This window comes from Euprymna scolopes, chromosome 17 (genome assembly GCF_053919585.1).
Source record: "Euprymna scolopes isolate OS-2025 chromosome 17, ASM5391958v1, whole genome shotgun sequence".
In the NCBI taxonomy this organism is placed as follows: domain Eukaryota; kingdom Metazoa; phylum Mollusca; class Cephalopoda; order Sepiida; family Sepiolidae; genus Euprymna; species Euprymna scolopes.
This window is the reverse complement of record NC_136498.1, coordinates 10,921,682-10,945,109: the sequence shown is the minus strand read 5'-3', so window position 1 is coordinate 10,945,109 and position 23,428 is coordinate 10,921,682. Positions and strand designations below refer to the sequence as shown.

Here is a 23,428-nt window from a genome sequence, read left to right as displayed (position 1 = left end):
ATTGCTGTCATATTTGGGCCGGTGCATCGGCTACTAGTCTGTCGCTCATTGACAGGGTTCAAAAGAGAGTCGTAAATCTGATAGGCCCTAAACTGGCATCTAAGCTTCAGCCTCTGTCCCATCGTCGAAACGTTGCATCCCTCTGCCTGTTCTACAAGTATTATAATGGTGAATGCTCTGAAGAACTGCAATGACTTGTGCCCCCACGACGTGAACACCCTCGACAGACCCGACAAGCTGCAAAATCCCACCCCCACACTGTAGAGATCCCTAGATGTAAAAGATCTTTCTACTCCAGTAGTTTCTTCCCCAGAACAGCTAGACTTTGGAATTCCATTCCAGGTCACTGCTTTCCCAACTGTACTGACATGCAGAAGTTCAAGTGCAACGTGAACCAACATCTCGCTGCCCTAATCCCTACATAGTACCCCAGTAGATATTTCCCCTGATAGTAGCCCCCTACACCAAAGTGGCAATGTGCCTTGTTTGGGGTGAAAATGTAATAAAAAAAACAACAACTAATAACTAATAAACTAATAATCAATAAAGGTATAACTAATAAACTAATAATCAATAGACTAATAACCAATAAACTAATTATAAATAAACTAATAATCAATAAACTAATAACTAATAAACTAATAACTAATAAACTAATAACTAGTAAACTAATAACTAATACACTAACACCTAATAAACTAAAAACTAATAAACTGACAACTAATAAACTAACAACCAATAAACTAATAACCAATAAACTAATAACCAATAAACTAATAACCTAATAACCAATAAACTAATAATAAAAAATTTAAATAATTAATAATAAAGTCAACAGTCTATAATGTCTGTTTATAACGAATAAAATCTAGCGGTTATATTATTCTTCAAATTCGAGCAACTGGCATGGGAACTATGAAGTTTTGCCTTAGACATGCACTACGTTCTACACACATTGTAGTTCAAATGATCTAAAAGACGGTTATAATTATCAACTAGACATAATCCTCAAGTGTTTTCGGTCATTTTGTACCATGCAAGATTATCTTCTTTGTTTCATCTCACACACATAACTTTTTTTAGACCAATAGGCAGATAATATATAATAATAAGTAACTAGAGTTTTCAGCCAGTTTTAATGGACAAAAGTTATAACCCATTTATTTAGAATGAGTGCTTTATACAAATTGATGGTTGAACATAGTTACAGTTTAGAGCCTTTTTCATTAAATACCAATCCCTACTAATATCTAACGTTGCATCGAACTTAAACAATTATACTTGTAACGTGGCCGTTACATTTTTATTTTTATTCTTGGTACAAATAGTCTATGGAAAAGATGGAGTTGTTGACTGGTGTATTTGCGAATTTTTTCCGTTTGTTCAGTTCCTAACGAATAATTGTGTTGATTGAGATTGTCGGACTGACTTCCTCATCTTGGCGTCAGGTGTTTTGTATCGAACTGGGGAACCGTTTGTTAGGAGTCTCGAACCCAACCCTTTATTATTATTACGGGGGTTGCATCTCCGAAAAGATTCAGAGAATATGTGCCACCTACAACATCAGGGCGGTATTCAAAAGCGAGTCAACACTCAGACGACACCTGGTACGAGTGAAGCTCCGCATGGATGAGAACATGATCAAAAACTGCATATACTCCATCCCATGCAGTTGCAGAAAGGTTTACAAGGGTGAAACATGCCGCCCTCTTAAAGTAAGTTTGGAAGAACACCGAAAAGCGGTAACTAAAGGGGAGACGGAAAAATCGGGTATAGCACACCATGTCTGGATGGAGAGGGGGGACCATCGCCCCCTATGGGATGAAGTAAAAATAATAAACAGAGAGATCTACTGGAAAGTGAGAAAACTTAAAGAAACAGCTCACATGCTCGGACATAACAACCTACTGAGTAAACCAAGCATAGAGATGAATGCAATTTGGACACCTCTGATAGAGACAGAAAACCTTGAATAACAACATAGGTTTAACATTAACAAAAACCAACTAAGAAGTGTCCTAGTGACATATGGCCGAGTGGTCCTAGACGTTGTATCAAAGTTTACAGTTACCTAAAAGGTGCTGAGTTCAATCCTGAACGAAGGCAGTGAAAAAGTAACATTAAAAACAGAGAATCATCAACTATGTCCCAAAGCCTAGCTGGAGTCCGAACACGGTACCCCCGTAATAATAATAAAGGGTTGGGTTCGAGACTCCTAACAAACGGTTCCCCAGTTCGACACAAAACACCTGACGAAGGCCGGAGGGCAAAACGGCCGAAACGTTGTGACAATAACAACCAAGATGAGGAAGTCAGTCCGATAATCTCAATCAATGAAAACACCTCATCTCAAAAATACAGACGAATAATTGCACAGTTCCGACACTGTGCACTTATTTTCTCTATAGATACACGACGGTCCTTATCCATAAATCATTTATTTGGTCAACCAACTCCTCCCACGCCTCTGATCCTCCCTCACAGACTCCCTGCCATTCTTGAATCATTTATGATATTTAAAAACTGACGCTCGATTTCTGAAAGATTATTCAAAACAGTTTGAAGAATTCCATACGTTTCTGTGGAATTTTTCCAAGTTTAAAATATAATTTTATTGAATATCTTTCTTCTATATTTGGGTCCTCACATTCAGATTGCATTTTTGAAATTCATCAGCTGTATTCCAATTCTTGTTGTAGCTATTCATTTGAACCTGAAATCATAAAAATTGGTCAGTCATCTCATAAGATGTATATCAATAACATACTGAATTTTCAAAAGTCAATACTAATTTTTAATGCTTGTACAAAAAGTTAGGAAACTTATTTAAAGGACACCGTTTTAATGAGCCATACTCTTAAATGAACAAATACTAACCAAGTTCATTATTAACGATTATAACGGTGATGTATCACCCGCCACCTGAAACTTAATGATAATCCTCGAGTGGCGATTGGGCCTTGATAATGTTGACTCCCATCTAGTTCAATAACAATACTCTTAAAAGTATTGTAACCGCTCGAAATGACGATAATAAAGAAGTCAAATCAATTATGTGTACAACAAACAAGATATATTGTTACGGATTAGTGCCCCCACTTCAGTAGCGATTAAGTTAAATGGTGTAAATTTTGATAAATGCCACATTAAATGCATATCAGGTTGACCTTAATTTGCAAAGAAAATCATTCCCAGATGGTGACGTAAGTTGAAGGCAGAAAGCAGAAGTCGAACGATAATGAATGACGATTTGTGTCACGTTTTTCGAGCAAGAGAACACGAAATTATAGACCGTCTTTCGGCGGAAGCCATGCAAAGGAGTCATGCACAATAATGTAAAAAAAACTTGTAATCAAGCAGAATATTTGTTCGACACACATATATATCATAAAACAAGATTTAGAGACAATGTATATTAATTGTCGGTTTGATTCTCGATCAAACCGAAAGATGCTATACTTGTCCCAAGTGGTCCAACCTTCGCATACTGAAAATCCTCTTCATCATATAATTAACGGCACGGAACATTTAGATGTTCAGTTCAGCAAACCGCATTTAAAAACCATTAACATAAGCAATGGTTTAACGGCATATTAACTCATCCATGTCATTTCCAGTTTTGAACGTAATACAAACATCATAGAAAATAGATGGTGTTCATTTATTTGGTGACTCCGCCAAATTATGTTTCTTTAATCAATCTGAACACCGTACTAATATTACGTGGCCTTTATTTTAACTGTTACTATCTCCGTTGCTATATTACACGCTCCGTATTTAATCTGTTTTCGAAGTATGAACAAATGGAATTTTAACAGCCATCTCCATGAATTTTTTTGACGACACCGATTTAAATATTTTTTCTGCAATATTATCCACTGGATTTGCATTAATTATGTAGTTGAATTTTAGTATTTTTGTTTGATATGTAAAACCTTCGTATTTTCGGAAGTGCCTTTAGTTCATTTTTATTCGTTTATGTTACTGTTTTTGAATAATCATATGTAAGTAGACATAATTATTTGGAGAAACAAAAATCAAGTTATTATCTTACCAATAAATTATGCGAAAAATTAAAAAAATCAAACAAAAAAGCGAGAAAATGAATTATGCGATAAATGATGGGTGTGAATGAGTGTCCAGAGCGTGATTTTTCTTATGAGGGTCATCCCCAAAAGTAAAGCCTTCCAGTTGTAATTCAAAATGTTAAAGACTATGAGGGCGGGAGTCGTATCATTAAAACGAGCGACTTTTTTGCTTCCGAATATTTATTTTTATACTTAGTGACCACCATTCCCAATCGATTTTACTCAGGAATTCAATGATATGCCTTTGACTGGCACACGTCCATGAGAGAAGTTGATTTCTTAGAGTCAATATCTTGAACAGAGCAATGAAACCTTTGGATCATGAAGGCATCGGTGCAGTTTTCATAACAATACAATTTGCAATCCCCCCTGATTCATTCTCACGGGATAAAAATAGGATATATATATACATATATATATATATATATATATATATATATATATATATATATATATATATATAAGAAACCGAGTGAATGCGCCTATGTTTAAAAATGCGGTACACATGTGTATTTAAATTCGTTTCTCATCGTGGAAACAAGTTTCATGATTACATCTATCTAAATAACTCCGGGCTTTGCTGTTACGTGAGCAGCTTGTCAAAACACAATCAATTCTTTCCAACAAAGTTTGGGCAAAATTTACAGGTTCGTTTCGGCACTTTCTCTTTGAACGCATAACCAAGCAATTGCGTTTCCAACCTTTCTACCCTTCATTCAACTTCTTGTCCACAGGCCAACAGATCACTGGCAGAATATAGATGGCGATATCTTAGCGTATATGTGTATTAGTAGCAATCACACCCTCTATGCGCAAGTTCATAAGTTTATGTAGTGGTCTTATTATAGATGATGAATTATATATTTGTTGTTGCGTGTTGGTCCTAGAGTGTTCATATTAGTGAGATAGAGACAGGATACATTTTAAAGGAGAGACCGGAACATGTAATAGACATTGAGAGGGGGATAGATATAAAGATAGAAGAGAGATTGAACTTTATACAGTTCTGACAGTTCTGGGAGTGTTTCTATAAACATTATCTTTCTGTAACACATATATTTTTGAGATGATGATTATCCGTTCTTTTATCATAGAAGGGGACATTCATTATTTCTTGATACTGAAAGGAAACACATTCTTGAGATGATGAAGACACATTACTTATATGCGTTTATACACAAAGTTCTTATACAGATGAGTGGAACACAAGTTCTTATAATACAAAGTCACAATACCTTTGTTTGTTGAATGACACAACAGAAGACAGCTGTTACAAAATATGATGACGTCCTTTATTTCTCAATGGTTTCGCATCAAGGAGTTTAAAGTCTTACATGATTTCCTTCTTCTAAACCTTCGCTTCCAAAGGTGAATGGCAGATCTGTTTGTCCGACCCTCTCTCGACCCTGCCTCGGCACTGACTTCTTTCTCTGACTGTTTGTCTCACTAAAGCTCTAACTATATTGACAACTCATCACTTACATGACGTCATTGCATGGCCGACAACATGCATATCGGTCTCATGGCCTAACATGTTCAGCACATGTCTACAACAAGAGTTCTCTAACCTATTTCGGCTTAGCCTACTTTCAAATATGTTTAACATTTTTCTATTTCGTTTCCAATTCCTTTTTCAATAACATTACTAAACGAATTCCTTTTCAACTAGCATCTGCTTATTTATTATAAACTCTCGATCGGAATTCTCCTGAATCTTAATTCCAAACCTAGCTTCCCAGGTTCGAATTCTCGGACTATTCTATCTCATTTTTACTTACAAGAACAGGCGACTGTTCTCTAACAATAATACTAAACACACACCTAACCCTTTTAGTGTGTTCATAGCATTCGACTCCAAATGCACCAGGATATTTAGAATAATCTTAATATTCAAATGTTATAACGAAATATAGCAACATGTTTATAATAGAGGTGCGTCTGTTTTTATAGGTTATCAGCCTTATTCGTATAAAATGTAATGCCGCTCCTAATTTGGAATAACAAAATATTTAATAATTTTTCATGCTGTTTCCTTTGAAAAATAAAGATGCTAAGAATAAAAAAATACATAGAAAAATCTTTATAATTTACGTACCTGTGACAGAAAGAAAAGAAAAACGTACATCAAAACTCACGTAAATTTATCAAGTCTGGTTTTATTTTAAACAAAGAAAATCAAACTGTATGGCTAACCGACGATCAACGTTGTTTCAACAAAATTTTTTAAATTCGTCACTGATGTTACCCCCTTTTAAAGTAGCTGTTGAATAACTCAGCATAGAATTGAGAATCATTCATGGATTCTTCGCAGTCATTGAATTTTATGTGGATAATTTATAACCCCATTGCCAAATGGCGTAATAAAAGATAAAATAAACAGGTAATTACGACTTCTCTTTCAATTTTCGGATTTTGTAAGCATGCCCTAAGTAATTTTCTTTTCTTTTAATGGATTGATAGTTGCTATTTCGTCTGATACGTTAAAGGTAAAATAGATTCATTGATTGATAATATAATTAAAAGAATTATTTTGCGCTACAAAATAGTTGCTGACAAGAATTGCGAATGTCGACGTAATTAAAATAATGAATAGTAAGATGGTCAACATCATGGAATTTGGAATATAGATTTTACCGTTTATATATATATATATATATATAATTTATTTATACTAACATAAATTTAATATACCTGCTCTGTTTACACATTGAGCACTTTTTGGTAGACACATGTTTCAATGGACAAATCCTAATCCTAATATTAATAATAAGATAACAATACTAATAGGATAACAAATACTAATAGGATAACAATACTAATAGGATAACAAATCCTAATATTACCAAAATGGCAACTGCTTTTTTTTTTTTTCTTAATTTTGACTAATGTATTTTAACTATATGCGCATATACTGTCTTTAACTCTTTGCTTCCATGCGAGTCGTTTCTTCTATTTATTTTTTATTTATTTATTCACTTTGTTTATTTATTTCTCTTTTTGCTTTTACCAACTGTGTATACCTTCTCTTTAAATGTATTTATTTAATGCATTTTAATTACATATGCGTAAAAATGGTCTCTAACACTTAGTCACACGCGAGCCGTTTTTATGGTCAGAAGAACTCTACTCGATAACGAATAGCCTATGCAAGAATATAGAAGAGCTAGGACCACCTTTCTTTCTACTATAGAAGACAGAAGAACTTTATTAAGTAGTATACTTAATATATGCAATCACCGTACGCTTGCTTGTATTTAAGTGTCCTCCATGATACCCATACCATACCAAACCACTGCACGTGGCTCATAATTTGACTGGCACTATATTTGTAACTGCAATATACATAATCCCAGCTGTGATACTAGGGCTAATTTTCTGAATAGATGCAACACTCTGCGCCTGACCTTAATGACTACAATTCCAAATCCCAACGAATTAGCTGTCCCTATAACTGGGAGGGAAAAACCTAATAGCTAGCTACGAAATCTTATACATTTTACCTCCAAGACGATTGCGTTTGTCTTACCTGCATGCATAAAAAAAAAAAAAATTCCTCCCTTCTTCAGACTAAACCTTACCTGTAACTCAAAAATCCTAATGGAAATCCATCTGTAAATAAATAACCACTCTTCTCTTGAACGCTAACAATCTACTCCTTCCAACCTATCCGCCACTAAACTCCCACATTGCTCCGCATCTGTAGTTGAATCGCTAACTTCCAGCCCCTAATCCCTCACATGCAAACTGTTTTAATAACCATCACTAAACATCTATACATTTCTACCTCTAAGGCATGCATTACAGCTCATTCCTATCCAGTAAGGGACTTAACAGCCTATGCACACAAAGGCAGGCACTTAACAGCCAAAGTACCCAGAAACAAAGCGATATGCACTACACAACTGTCTCGAGTTTTGCAACGATTAATTACGTTATTGAAACGACACTCCTTGTTATGCAAAACGCCCCATGACTCTTACTAAAAAATACCTACAACTTCAACTCTATTCGCACCTACTGAAAACCTGCCCATATATATCTATTCACCTAATTACGCATGACTCAATACTTGCTGTCTTATCCATGCTATATTGCACTTACATCTTAACCCTCCTATCATCTAAAATAGCTCGGGCACAACTCGTAGCTCAATTCTTAATACCTACTCATACTGTAACACTATACTAGACCTAAGCTAACATTAATAAAATAAAAAAAAGGGTACGACTAAAATCACATTATCTCCTCCCTAACAAGCCCGCTTACAAACATAGACGCTTACACTGCATGAACTTCACCCACCCCTTTATCCATTAACAAGTAAATAGCATGTCCCTAAATCACTTTGAGGAGTGTAACTAATCAGTAGATATATTCCCCCACAAACTAACCCAGTAACACTAACAACGCGGGGTCGCAGAAATACCTGGATTAGAACCTAGGCGCGGAGAAAACCCTCTCAGGGCTGACGGACCCAGTAGGTCTTCCCAGATCATCCGTCTAGGAGAAGGAAAACTCTGAAACTAAACCAAAGGGGAGAGAGGCCTCTTCAGTCTTGGATGACAACCTTCCTAGAGCTGGTGACTCAAACAAATTCACCGGTTTGCAAACCTAAATTGCTTAAGGAGTAGATAGGCTCTGTCTATCGCCCGGCTTCCATACTCCTTCTTTGCCTATTAGTCAAGCGCAGAGACACTATCTCAGTGATTCGACAGAAACACCCAGCGGTAGATCTTGTTTCCTGGCTAGGGCAATGAACGCCGTTCTTCCCCATTCCCAGCACGCCCCACCCCTAAAACTGAACATTTGGGAGTGCTTGAGTATAAGATATGCCTGAGCGGTTAGATTGGGTTGACCTTCTTCTAAAGGGTTGAGGGTACCGGATTGACAGTTCCTGGCTGCTGTTCCCGACTGGTAGTACAGGAGCCCTAACTCTTTGGTAGCGCTTAGAGCGGCTGCTCCATCAACAGTTGAATAATATCGGGTTGTTTGCAGTGCCATGACGCGCATGGAAAGGGACCCTGCACTCATCCCCGGTGGGCTTTCATGAGGCCACAATCCTAATTGGAGAAAGGTCAGCTGATGGTCTACTTGTGATGCATGTCTGAAGCTCCGCATAACCTCTTGTTTAGCTCCCCCTTACCGAAACTCTTAAAAATAAATATGACGACAGTACAATCTAAAAATAAGCTTAAACCAGGATTAGAGACAAACAATTTCAACTTGCCTCCTCCCTTGAGGCTCTCATTCACAAATATCCGTGGGGTTAGAACTAACTTAGCTGATGTTGAAGCATTTCTCTTAACAAATACCCCGGATATCTTAGCACTAAGTGAGACTAACCTACACTCCTCCATTCCCTCTAACCACTTTAACATGCCTGGATATCTCCCACTCTGCCGTAAGGACTCTGACAGACATATGCACGGACTTGGAGTTTACATTCGTAATACCCTTCCCTTGACTAGAGAAACAAACCTAGAAACAGATGATCAAGCCTTTATGTGCTTTAGACTAAACGTGCAACACAGTATTAGCTACTATTATTTTCTCTACCGCTCTCCCTCAACTCAGGACTGCTCCATAATAAACGAAGTATCTGACAGCATAGACACGGCACTGTCCCTCGACACTAGCGCACAAATACATGTGTTTGGTGACTTTAATGTCCACCACAAAAACTGGCTTGGATTCTCTACTCACACAGATGCAGCGGGCAGCACAACCCATAGCTTCGCTATATCTCACTCCCTATCACAAATTGTTACGTTTCCAACCCGTTTCCCTGACCAGGAAGAACAACACGCATCACTTCTGGATCTGTTTTTGACCACAGTTCCCGATGACTGCATAGCGAAGGCCCACAGCCCACTCGAGATCGCTGATCATGCAGTGATAATGGTTGAAATCGCCCTAAACTCTAGACCCAAAACTGAAGAGCCAGTGCTCAAAACAACGAGATATTATAATAAGGCTAACTGGGAAGCCATCAGGGAACTAATTAGAGATGCTCCATGGAAAAATATTTTCTCTCTCCCTGCTGAACAGTGTGCAAACGAGACCACTGACTGGTTCAAAACTGCAATCGAAGCGCATGTTCCCATGCGGAAATTTTATAGTAAGCCCCACTCCCCCCAATGGTTTACGTCGACTTGTGCAACTGCCATTACTCAAAAGCAGCATGCATACCGTAGGTTTAACCGACATAAGTCCAGTTCAAACAGACTGAAGTATATAGAAGCTAGAAATAACGTTAAGAAAGAAATAGCGACAGCCAAGAGAGAATTTACGGGAACCACTAAAAAGCGCATCGAAGCACAAAAACTAGGAACTCGAGACTTCTGGAAAATCTACAACAGTGTAGTAAATAATGGGCAATCAACAATTCCCCCACTAACCAACAATCACGAGGTTGTCTCCTCAGCAACCGACAAGGCTAACATGCTTGCCAGTCGGTTTGCCTCAAACTCCACACTGGACACTTCCAACCACCCCCTACCTGACTTTCCTATGCGGACAGACGCCACACTAGACGATCTGAAAACCACCCCTGCTCAGGTGCATGCTATCATAAAAAACCTTGACACCTCAAAAGCATGTGGACCCGATCTTATCCCAGCTGTGCTATTAAAAAAGTGCTCAGCCGAAGTAGCTCCAGTTCTCTCCAAACTCTACAACAAATGTCTTAATGAAGCTTGCTTTCCGGGCTGTTGGAAAACTGCTTCTGTTGTACCAGTATTCAAGAATTCTGGCGAAAGGACAGACCCATCAAATTATCGCCCCATTAGCCTCCTCCCACTTTTTGCCAAAATATTTGAGACCATAATAAACCATGCTCTAGTCCATCATCTTACAGATGCTAAACTACTGACTGACAAACAATATGGATTTAGACAAGCCCGTTCCACAGCAGACATCCTCACCGTGATCTCTGAACGTATATACCAATCACTGGACAAAGCGGGGGAAGGCAGAGCGGTAGCTCTAGATATATCTAAGGCTTTTTACAGGGTGTGGCATGAGGGTCTCCTCAGTAAAATCAGATCATACGGTATCACTGGTAGAATACTGAACATAATTAAATCCTTCTTAGATAAGAGAAAAATCCAGGTAGTCCTCGACGGTCGCACATCTAAACAATATGATATAAATGCGGGAGTGCCCCAGGGTTCTATCCTTGGACCTCTATTGTTCCTGATATTCATAAATGACCTCCCCGACAACATTGCCTCTGAGATGGGTATATATGCTGATGACACTACACTCTATGGCAGACACGACAGGAAGACGAATGAACACATTTCTAAAGAAATGACAGAAACACTAGAGGAAGACCTCCAATCTGTAGTGGAATGGGGACAAAAGTGGTTGGTCGCGTTCAATGCTGCCAAGACTAAACTAGTTTCATTCAATAATTACAAGAAACCCTCTCTACCACCAATAGCAATGGCCAACGACTCTTTATCTGAGAGTCCATCTTTCAAACTCCTTGGCCTAACGTTCACAGGAAACATGAGTTGGAACAATTACATTGAAGGCATTGCCAGGGCCGCTGCAAGAAAGGTAGGCTCTCTCTACCGTGCTAGAAAACTACTAACACCCGAAAGTATCCTGTACCTCTATAAGGCCACCATTCGCCCATGTATGGAGTATTGCTGCCACATCTGGGCTGGTGCATCTGCTACTAGTCTCTCGCTCCTTGACAAGGTTCAAAAGAGAGTCGCAAACCTGATAGGCCCTGAACTGGCATCTAAGCTTCAGCCTCTGTCCCATCGACGAAATGTTGCATCCCTCTGCCTTTTCTACAAGTATTTTAGTGGTGAATGCTCTGATGAACTGCAATCACTTGTGCCCCCACGACGCGAGCACCCTCGACAAACCCGACAGGCTACTAGATCCCACCCCCACACTGTAGAGGTCCCTAGATGTAAAAGATCTTTTTACTCCAATAGTTTCTTCCCCAGAACCGCAAGACTCTGGAATTCCATTCCAGGTCCCTGCTTCCCCAACAGTACTGACGTGCAGAAGTTCAACTGTAACGTGAACCGACACCTTGCTGCCCAAATCCCTACATAGTACCCCAGTAGTTGTTTCCCCTGATAGTAGCCCCCTACACCAAAGTGGCAATTTGCCTTGTTTGGGGTGAAAATGTAATAAAAAAATAAATAAAAAAAAAACATACTTCTAGGAAACTAAACTCTACTGCCCTAATATATATATCATTAAATATTTAATAAAACGATCAATTTCTATAGGTTAAGATTTTGTATAAATGTTCCTGCTGTGAAATATAATTTATTATCAAGTAATATATTGATTTTTGATCGTCATCTGTAGAGGATGGTCTGCCTAAAGGTTCTTCATCATTAAGGTTACAATCTTTAGTTCTGAACTTTGCGGATTGCTTCTGTATCATGCTGTCAGCTACAGCATCTTCATCGTACGTTGCTTATATTTTGTTGTTTGAAAGACACCGTTGCTGTTATGGACTTAGAAATGCACTAAGCAAAAGTTCTAGCTCGTTGACTTAAAATGTCTTTTCTGTCAAATTGATAGTTTAATACGGTTAGAATGTGTTCATTTTTGCATTAAATACTAAACACTATGCCTAACTGCGCATCGAATGGAAACCATAATACCTAGTACGCTCCACTTTATCATAACAAAGGTGCATATACAATTTTAGTAAGGTCGGCTTCGTAGTTTCTGCGAAAGAATGGAACTTAAATACTAATCCAAATTAATCAATTATTTTATCTTTAACTGATTCTCTTACATTTACTTCCCTGCACTCTATCATAGAAAAACTCCATACAAATTTCAGCTATATTAGTCAATAGTTTCCGAGACATAGTGGAACAGAAAGAGAGGTAGACTAAGAGAAATATAATATAGAGAAACTGCTTAAAGTTGGGCTTGCAGTTTTCTATTTTGAATGAGTTATAAGACTATTTAAATATTTAATATATATATATATATATATATATATATATATATATATATATATATATATAAAGCTTAACGTCTGTGTGTGTGTATTTGTGTATGTGCCTGGTCATGAATAGGCTCCTATATGGGTGACTATTTAAAAAAAAACTGATTACATATAATGATAGAAGATGTATCGAGGATCAGGAATGGGTATATTTGATCTGGCAGAACGGTGGTTCATAAAAATTGTGGGGTCTGCGTTCGCGCCTGACCCCCAAAATAATGAAATAAAAAATGAAAACAACAAAACGTTTACAAGGGGTTTTGATATAGATGTACATAAGAATACTTTGATAAGTATGTTTCAACTTAAATAGGGATTGTATAATAAAATTGTGGGGTCTGCATTCGTGCCTGTACTCCATGTAAATATGGCACAAACTTTAACAATGATTTTTCATATCTATTTGCATAAGTATACTTTGATAATTATATTTTAGTTTTAAGAAATATGGTATAATAAAATTATTGGGTGTTCGTTCGCACCTGACCTCCATAGAATGTAAATATGTCACAAAGTTTAACAAGGGTTTTAAAAGGGGTGAGGGTCCACAATAACACCTTTACTTTAATCTTAATTCACGTTAGCTTTTACTTATTTTTTTAGTTAAATAATATTTTGTCGATTAAATTCACCTCATAAATTCACGTTCTTATTAAAGTGAAAGCAAAAAAAAAAAAAAAGTCGGACTTTGAAAATTCTCGACACAAATTTTGCATAACTCTGTTTTTCCTTCTCCACTTGCACGAGGCACTCTTTCGAAAATGGATAAATATATAAATAATAAAAAATAAGAACGTTACTTATTATCGTGTCAAAAGAAATAAAAATCCTGCTCATGTGATTACTTGTCTTTTTAAAAACATTTACATAACCATTTTATTTTTTATTTATATATCGGTTTAAGCTTTTTTTGTAAGTGTACTAGAAGGAATTCAGTTGATTACAACCCTTTCTGCGCGTTCTTTACATTACAATTGTACAACCCTGAATACAACGGCGCAATGCTACACCGTTCAATACTGTAAAACTGAAACGAAGCTGTTCTGCTTGAAAAGGGCGCCATTTTCTTCTTATTCATAATTATATCGATTCTTTGCTTTAAAAAACTAAAGTAATTACGCGTTTACTTTTTCAATATCCCATTTTGCTGTTTCGGATTATTTTACTAAAGTAAGTAAAGCTTCATTATTTTTCAAAACTGTTTTTGTTTCTTTGTTTTTCAATATTTCGTCGATATTATTTAGTAAGAGTGTCTAGCAGAAAAGCGAACAAACGACTACCCGAAAAAATAAATATACAAGAAATAAATGTTACCATAGTCAATAAAAGTTCAGTTCATGTTTTTCTTGTTTTGAAATAGTTTTTAATGCTCTTTACTTGAAATAATTTCAGCGAACCGAAATTAAAACGAAATTTGAGGCGATAACAACTTAAATGAATTTTATATAAACTACACATGCCATAATCGAACATTCCTCAAGCACAAAATAACGGAAAACATTAAAATATGTTTATAAATATTCCTACGTTGACGGAACTCTCTTAAATTGTTAACACAGAATGATCAGGTGCCCCTCCTTCAAATTGAAAACAGGGCTCTCTATTTCAAAGGTGCTGACATTTTGATTTTTTTAAAACCGGTTCGTGAATTAATTTTTTTTTTTTTACAAACTACTTAAAAATATAAACCAATGAACTTTTCTACCATAAAAGTTACTTTTATTGAATATGGTGACATTTATTTCTTGTATATTTATATTATTATATATATAACATTTTCTCTTTATAAGGAAACATCATTTTGTTGGTCACTTATCGCCATGAATGGAAACAAGTTCATATAAAAAAATATATTTTCGCGAAAATTATCTTTACTTTCATCATATTTTGCTTAGGGTAACATTTGTGAGTATCAAAACCTATCTTTTTACAACCCCCTCCTATTCATAACCTATCATACTTTCATCAATCACAGTCCATTTTCTGTAGGCTGTTTTTGAACCCAGTCAATGACGGGTACTTCTGCTAATCTATATATATATATATATATATATATATATATATATATATATATATATAGATATGATAAGAGATAGTTATAAAAAACTTTAATGCGGAATTATAAGTTTATTATGTATGTCAATTATTTGGCATGTTATTCAAATCTCTAACATCCTAAAAGATGATGCTATTTACTCATGATCTTCCCATCTTCCCATCTTCCCAATTCTTCATCCTGCTCAGAAAAACAAGAAGACGTCGAATCTGGATTCTCTGATCTTGTCGCATGTGCTCCAATGAAATCATTGCACTTGCCCTCTCTCGGCGTTTTAATATTATGTCCCGGGCAATATCGGATGTCCCGAGTAGAGATGTGAGTGATGAACAATTGAACTAGTAACAATGTTCTGGGAGTAACAAACAATTTCGATGTCAGAATAAAAATACTAAAAAAAATCATAACACAAAATAAAGTTTTTAGTTAAGACTGTTTTTTTTAGCAGTAAATACATAGGTTATAATATAAACACAAGATTTCGGAAAGGTTCGTCAGTTCCCGTAACGAATGAATTTACGTAAAGATTCGAAGTCGAGTCTCGGTCTTCAGACCAGCTAGACACGAAGTGAGGTAATCCACTCGATACAAGTTGTAAAGAGTTGGGCGTAAGGAGTAAGACAACGGTTCAGTTTCGACCCAACATAATAATTGAAGTAAATAAAGAATAAAAGCTTATGAAATCACCGAATTGTCCGAATTATTAAGAAGATATGATGACAAATGTTATGCTGTTTATTTCTATATACACTCGAACGTTTTTTTCTTGTGCCTACATGTAAAGACGTTGCACAATATTTCATGTATACATGAGAGCCTAACGTTTGACCGTTAATAAACTTGATGTTCCATCTGTAAATATAAATAGGCTGATATACTGTTAACGAAACAAGCTGCATGCAACAGACGTATATACACCCGACAGACCCGTCTTACAACAAACCCCCACTCCTTGACTGTAGATGTCTCTAGATGCCGAAACGCATTCTGTTTTAATGGCTTTTCTTCCCCCGCAGACTGCTCGATTTCGATCTTCATTTGAATGATTGACAGACGTTAAATATCATCAGCCTTTGCAGTAAAGGAATTTAAACAAAAAAAAATGTGAAGTTCTGTTTTGAACGTAAATATAATTATAGATTTTTTTGCCTATAGTAATCTTTGAATTTAGAATTGGGAAGGGATTAGTTAATTTCAAACTGCATGAGGTACATTTACCGATGGGTGTGCCAACGCAATTTATAAAGAGTCAGAGTAGCTCAAATTCTGTGGTGCTTGCTTATTCTCCCCACTTCCCTATTCTTAGATTTTTTCACTGTTAAAACTGACACGAACGTTTCGAATAGATGAGGCTATTCAGTCTTTAACATTTTTCAAATTTGGCAGCCATGTAAGTAAATTACTGCTGCGTTCAAACGAAAGTAATTCAACATTTCTTTGCGGTGAACAAGTTTTGGTCTTTGGATGATTTCATTGAACTTTGATTGAACTTTGATTCTGTTTAATCGATTTATTAGACAAAATTAGTCAACTTAATGCGATAAGCAGTCGTTCGATGAATTAATCACATTGGATAAAAATGTTGAATTCGTTCTTTCTTTATTGATTATTTTTTGTGAAATTCCGGGTCTTTGTTGTGTTCGTTTGTATTTTTTCGATGTCAGACGGACGATGATTACAGCGTAGAAAAAAGATTTTGAACAGTAATTTCATCAAAGTTGATGTTTAACACATTTAACATAGAATTTAGAACAGATTAAAAAGAAACGAACATTCTCCATTCTTTGGAAATACCGACAGAAAAATTATAATGGAATATCTTAAATGGTTTGATACTGTTATGACAAATTTACAATTGTTAGTTATTGTTTGAAAAGTATTAACGACATTTTATTAAAACCAGAAGTTAATGAAATACTTTAAAATACAAATAGCTAAGTTCATGAGAGAGTTTACAATAAACTAAAATAGTGGTAATTTATAAAAAGTTTAAAGACATTATGAAATAGGTTATACTAGCAAGCGACCGTGCGTTGCCCGGTCGTAACATACGTATAAAAATTATATTTTAACTAATGCAAAATTCTTATTTTTATAAACAGAAATACTGTATCTATTAAACATAGCGTCAAATTCTTTTAAAAATTGAAGTAAAAGAAAAAAACGGATAGAAACTGAGATATGTGCTTGTGAGAATCATGCTTTTTCTAAACTTGTAAGTGAAAAAATACTCGAGTTTAGATCGAAGCTAAAGACAAGTTGAGATCGAACCTAAAGACAGGGAGTCAAGTATGAAATCGAGTAGGCCAGCTTGACACAGTCTCTAATGTTGCTTTCAAATCTACTTATTTTTAACATTAGTAATCGATAATGTTAACTATTCACGCATGCGCATTCGTGGAACAGTTAGCAAACAGATGAAAATTTGACGATTTGTCTATTTTCTTCCATTCGCAGCTGTTTTCCCGGATGAAAACCAATTAAAAAGTTTACCAAATGTCTGAATATCCTATATACTAAATTTCAAATCTATAGATTAAATACCCGTTGAGTATATAGGTTGTCCTTACACACACATTCTCACTTTCATAAATATATAGATTATGGTTATCGAATTCGGAGATGTTAAATGTTATATTTCTGGCCTTTTAAGATAGAGATTGATAATTCGAATAATTTGGACTATTAAAACTAATGTTTTAATCTTGAGAATTATTTGGTCATCGTTTCAATCGGTGTAACTTCTTTCTTAAGTATCTCGTCAAACTCGGGAATCTTACTATCGAAATCGAGCATTTTTCTTTCGAACTCTAAAATTGGCACGGAATTTTGAACGGAAACATTTAGCCTATTCTAGTTCCGTCGGTCGTGACTGGGTAGAAGCCCTAAGTCATTCGTTAATATGTATTTTAGTGTCGCCCCGCATTGATGATTGAACTTGCAACCTCCAGAATAGTGTAACTTACAACTGCATTTTACCAAGTATTTCATCCACTGCAGCACGGGTACTTGGGAAAAAGGGTTCCGTTCAAAATTCCATGCATTTTCTTGAGCTTGATCGAAAGACTCCCACGTTCAATAACATACATCTGACAAAGGTCAGAAGTTTCACCGAATAAAATTCACAATTAAAATAGTAGCTCTACTCTTATATAAAAATCAGTTCGTGTTTGTATGTCAGTTTCTTCCTCATAGGTTCCAAAACGGCTGAGCTTATATTTTGTAAATTTTACACAAAGCTAATTTATATATCTGGTAGTATTCTTAAATATGTTTTGTACAGGAATTCATCCGATAAGTATCGAAAATTGAAAACAATCTGATCTTAAACATGATCGTTTTTCTCTTATAGATTAATATATATATATATATATATATATATATATATATATATATATATATATATATATATATATAGGGGAATATTTAATGTTACACTGGCCGGTGTAATATAAACTATTTCCCTGTAAAAGTTTTCCTTTAACCTATGAGAGAGGAAAGCCTATGTTTAAGATCGTCAAGTCCAAATATCACCTGACGTGATATTGTATACAAACAGACGGAATTTGATGAACGACATTATCATTAGTATGTACTTATTTTAGTTATTTATTTTTTTGCGAATTAGTCCACCGACAAATTATTCCTCGTAATATATAATACTCCACAGAGGATTGCTTCTATAATAAGATATACGCAATCTGCATGAATTAAAATATCATGTTTAAGCATATTGTACGACTGGCAACACCGGGCGACTAGCTAGTCCCGAAGAATTCAAATGCTTAAAATTCTGAATGAAATAGAAACGTAAAATGATATGTCAAAGGCCTTCCGATTATACAGATAAATGCTAATGGCATAACAGTAAGTTTTCAAATAAATAAAGGGGGTCGAACTTTACAAAGTTTGGCTGATAATTGAACGGTATCGATATTTCAAGCCGTTTCATATAAGCATTCTTAGTCATCTATGATAATGAGGGAGGGTGAATATTCTGTAATATACTGACAGTTTATTGGTTGTATAATTACAAGAAAATTTTTTAGTTTTTAGGAACAGTTTGTTCGTATTTAGGGATTTATGTTTAATATAAATTAACCGTTGTTTTAAAACATGTGCTTTAATTGAAACAAATCTTTTTCTTAATTAATAATGACAAAAAATAATTTAGTTATTCTTTTAGCTGTTAGTCGTGTCTGAATCGCAAAATGTTTTTAACGAACGCTAAAATGAAATAGATTAATTCCTACCTTTTTTCCATTCTCCGTTTCGTTTTGGTTCGCTGTCTACATTTGTAATTTGTCCCATGGAAGTGTTAACTTTAAGTATTTTTAACCAATTGGAATCTTAACAAATACTTATATACATATATTACTTATATACAAATGTGCACACAATTAATTATTGACTTGTTATCAAAAACATTTTTCCAACAACTAGTTGTTTGCATAAATGACTGAACATATTCTTATATCTTTTATAAAAATGTTCTGTTTTAAAATTTCATTTGTCTCAATTTTTCTTTTACAAAACTCTGGCTGTGTTTTAGTTAATACTTGCTGCCATCTATCACTATCTCTCCAAGTTAGACAGGGTTCCAAAACGAGATACAAATCTAATAGGTCCTGCACTATTTGCAATGCTCCAGCCCTTTTCATCGTCGCAATATTGTATTCTATGATTGTTTTACAAGTACTTCAATGTAATGTGCTCTGATGAACTCATTACATTTGTATCTCCTCAGCATAAATACACTCAGCAAAGCGACAACAGAACGTGTATGATCGCGACTGAGAAAATCAGCAGCAACTGAATAATCGCTGGCTAGCGAATATATTAGCAGTAGCAACAGCAGCCGTTGTTTGCAAATTAGCAAGTTTGTGCGAGCTTGCGTCACAAGAAAAGGAGAGAAAAATACACCGTGTAATCGAGAGAAGAAGCAAGTTATGTGTGCAATATGTGAGTCGATGGCGATACAAAGCTGGAAAGCACCTACGTGATGTGGCGGCAACAGAGACTTTTAAAAAGCACATGTGCGTGCGAAAAAAACTTTGGAAAGATAGTGATATGCGTTATTTTGAAGGATCCATGAGTAAATTGCATTTGTACTGAAAAAAAGGTGTCGAGTCGTATTTTCTTTCTTTCTTTTGTTTGTTTGTTCTTGCAGCGTTACCCACATTACAAACCCGTCTAGAAGCAAAATCCTACTGTTTCACTGTAGAGGTTCCTATATGCTGAAAGTCTTCTGTTTTTATAAATTCTCTCCTCAGACTGTTAGACTTTGGTATTCCCTCAATTTTTCCTACTTTCCTGACTGTGCCAGCATGCCAAAAAAAACATAATAATGAAATGAAATATGAACAGATATTTAGCTCATTTCTTTACATAGTTCCATGTAGACATAGTCCTCAAAAGGAGCTTATAACGTCCGCGTGACAATTTGCATTGTTTGAGGAGAAGAACAAAATGTGTGTGTAATATTTCTTACCATGTCTCTCTCAGAAATTGGCCCCATCGATCTAACCAGAATATGTCCGTGCACAGTTATGGGGGGACCTGTAGATAGAAGAAAGATAACTACATTATCGACAATTATTTATGAAATATTTAAAAAACACACACATTATGATAACTATTGCATTCAATTTTTTTATTTATCCTAACATTTCAATATAAATAAATTTAATACCAATAAGAATAAACTAATATACAATCAAATGATAAACATATGTAACGAAAAAACATGGCCGAACAATAATGTTTTATTTAAATATTTAGATGATGTTTGATGGTTCGTATTATTTTGATTTGTCGGACAAGTACTCCCATCTTGATTGCCATTTTACAAGGTTCAGACCGATGCAATATCTGAACTTCTTCAGGTGTATGCGAAAAATGCAATTCTTCCAATCAGAAAAAAGCGGTTTACAAAATATACAATAAATTGTGCAGGTTAATGCATTAAAAGATACTACAAATATGAAATTAATCATACTTGGTTCAAAAAAGATATTAAACAGTTAGTAACAGTTTATAAGGATTCAAAGAGATTAAGAAAGCAGGAAATGAGAAAGGGAGAAAATGGCATGGTAAACATCTGACGAATGCGAAGGTTAAATCAAGAACAAAATAAATCCATAGTGAGTTAATTGAAAATCCATTAGTAATCCATAAAGATCGGAAAACGTAATTATAGCTGTCCAGGATTAATTTAAGCTTCCAGATAAAAAGCATCAATTCATAGAGAAGTGAAATGTCAGTTGTTATAAAAAAAAGTACCGGATAAGGTAAATGAAAATGTTGAAGTGACGATTTAAAATATAGCAATAAAAGATTGAAATCGAAATGGAAAACAGGGATAGAAAGAAAAAGAGAGAAAAAATGAAAAAAAGAGAGGAGGAATATAGAATAATAAGAAGCTAAAAAAGAGGGGAGAAAAAAGATAGACATAGTCGAGACAAAAGTTAAGTAAGAAAGGGAAAGATAGAGACTTATCTTTACAAATCTATTTTTCATTAGATGTCAATTTTACACAGTCAGGAAAATAATTGTGTGTAGAGGGTAATTCAGATTTATTTATTTTAAACTTGAAAAGAAGTTAAAATAGGCGGAAAGTTTACTGATCATAATAATGGTTTAATACTTTAATGTATAATTATAATTGTCCGTATATACATATATACATATACAAATGTATAAATGCATATCCACACACACACACACACACACACACACACACACACACACACACACGCACATATATATATAAATATGATAATGAAGTGAAACATAATATAGGAAGAGAAGTGAGAAGAAAATTGTCAACTCACTCAGAACAAAAAGGGGCACACACGTATGTAATTATACACATATATAGATGAATATATACATATATACATACACATATATACACGTATATATTCATACATATGCACATATATACACTTATATACTATATATAAAACAGAAACATACATATACAAAGATATACCGCCAGGGTTAGTGTTGGAGACGCCCCTCCATGGGATTAATGGATTATCTCATGACGTGACTTCCTGTGGTGACGTCACTTCTGGTAACGAGTACCGGTGCCCGGAGTCAGAGATTGGTACACGGCAAAAGAGGTCGTGTGCAAACGCCCAACAGTTGAGGAATGGTATTGCTCAACCCACCTTGCCTGTAATATATGTGAATACATGTCTGGTTCTAAAAGTCCTGTGTTTCTTTCATTTTATTACCATTTTTTTTTACACAGTGATCACCACTTATCAAGGCCCGGAAGCTACTCAGGGATAAGGGTTATTGCAAGTACATTACGTTAGTGTGGAGATTTGATGAAGTGTTTAATTAAGGGGGGTTCATTAGGAATTTGTTAACATTGGACTTGAAGACATCCAAGTTGTAGTCCGGAGGGAAGCAGGCAGACGGAACAGAGTTCCACAGGCGTGCAGTTCTAAGAAAGAAGCTTTGTTCATGGAATCTACGTTTTGATTTAGGCATAGATATAGAGGGGGGATTTTTCACAGTGGATTCAGCTAGACGGGTGTTTTTAGTGAAAGATTGGCGAGGGGGGACCAGAGATTGGAGTTCAGACGAGCACCTGCCATGGAAATAACGATAAAACAAGGATCGGCTCGCAACGCCTCTTCTGTGGGAGAGAGGTTGCAGGGTAGAGAAAAGGGCATCCCCCACTAAGCCACTAAGTCTATTTTGTACTCTGTCAAGGCAGGATAGGCTGTTTTTAGCAGCTCCTGCCCAGATATGGCAACAGTATTCCATCCTTGGACGTACTTGGCTTTTATATAGATAGAGAATTGCATCAGTAGTGAGATATCTTCTGGAGCGGTAGAAGGATCCCACCATCCTTCCAGCGACCTTGGTAACAGACTTGATGTACGTGTTCCATTTCAGATCAGGAGTAAAGGACAAACCCAGAAACTTGTCAAAACACGGGGCCTCACCCAGACGAGAGCCATCCATCACAATTGATGCCAGATGGGGATCAGAGTGTTGATGATGTAAAGATAGGAGTTTGGTTTGGATGCATTAAAGGTAACCAGCCACATCTTCCCCCACTGAACCACGTGCTCGAGATCAGAGTAGAGAGAATCAAAGAGAACTTTGTCATTTACAGCCCTTGATGTGTTGCCGTAGATGGTCGTGTCATCAGCATAGATGTCAACGAATGATTTAAGTATGTGTTTAGGGAGGTCATTGATGTAGATCAGGAAGAGAGTTGGGCCCAGGATTGACCCCTGAGGGACTTCAGCATTTATATTGCAGGCC

At 35.7% G+C, this 23,428-nt stretch overlaps 1 protein-coding gene across 1 annotated transcript in view; it reads right to left on the bottom strand.

The window, feature by feature from the left end:
- Positions 1-23,428, bottom strand: part of LOC145296659 (gamma-aminobutyric acid receptor alpha-like) — a 774,217-nt gene that overhangs the window by 110,005 nt on the left and 640,784 nt on the right. Inside the window, exon 6 of the mRNA XM_080142597.1 lies at positions 20,631-20,698. Within this exon, the coding sequence (XP_079998723.1) occupies positions 20,631-20,698 (68 nt within the window). The remainder of the gene's footprint in view (positions 1-20,630; positions 20,699-23,428) is intronic.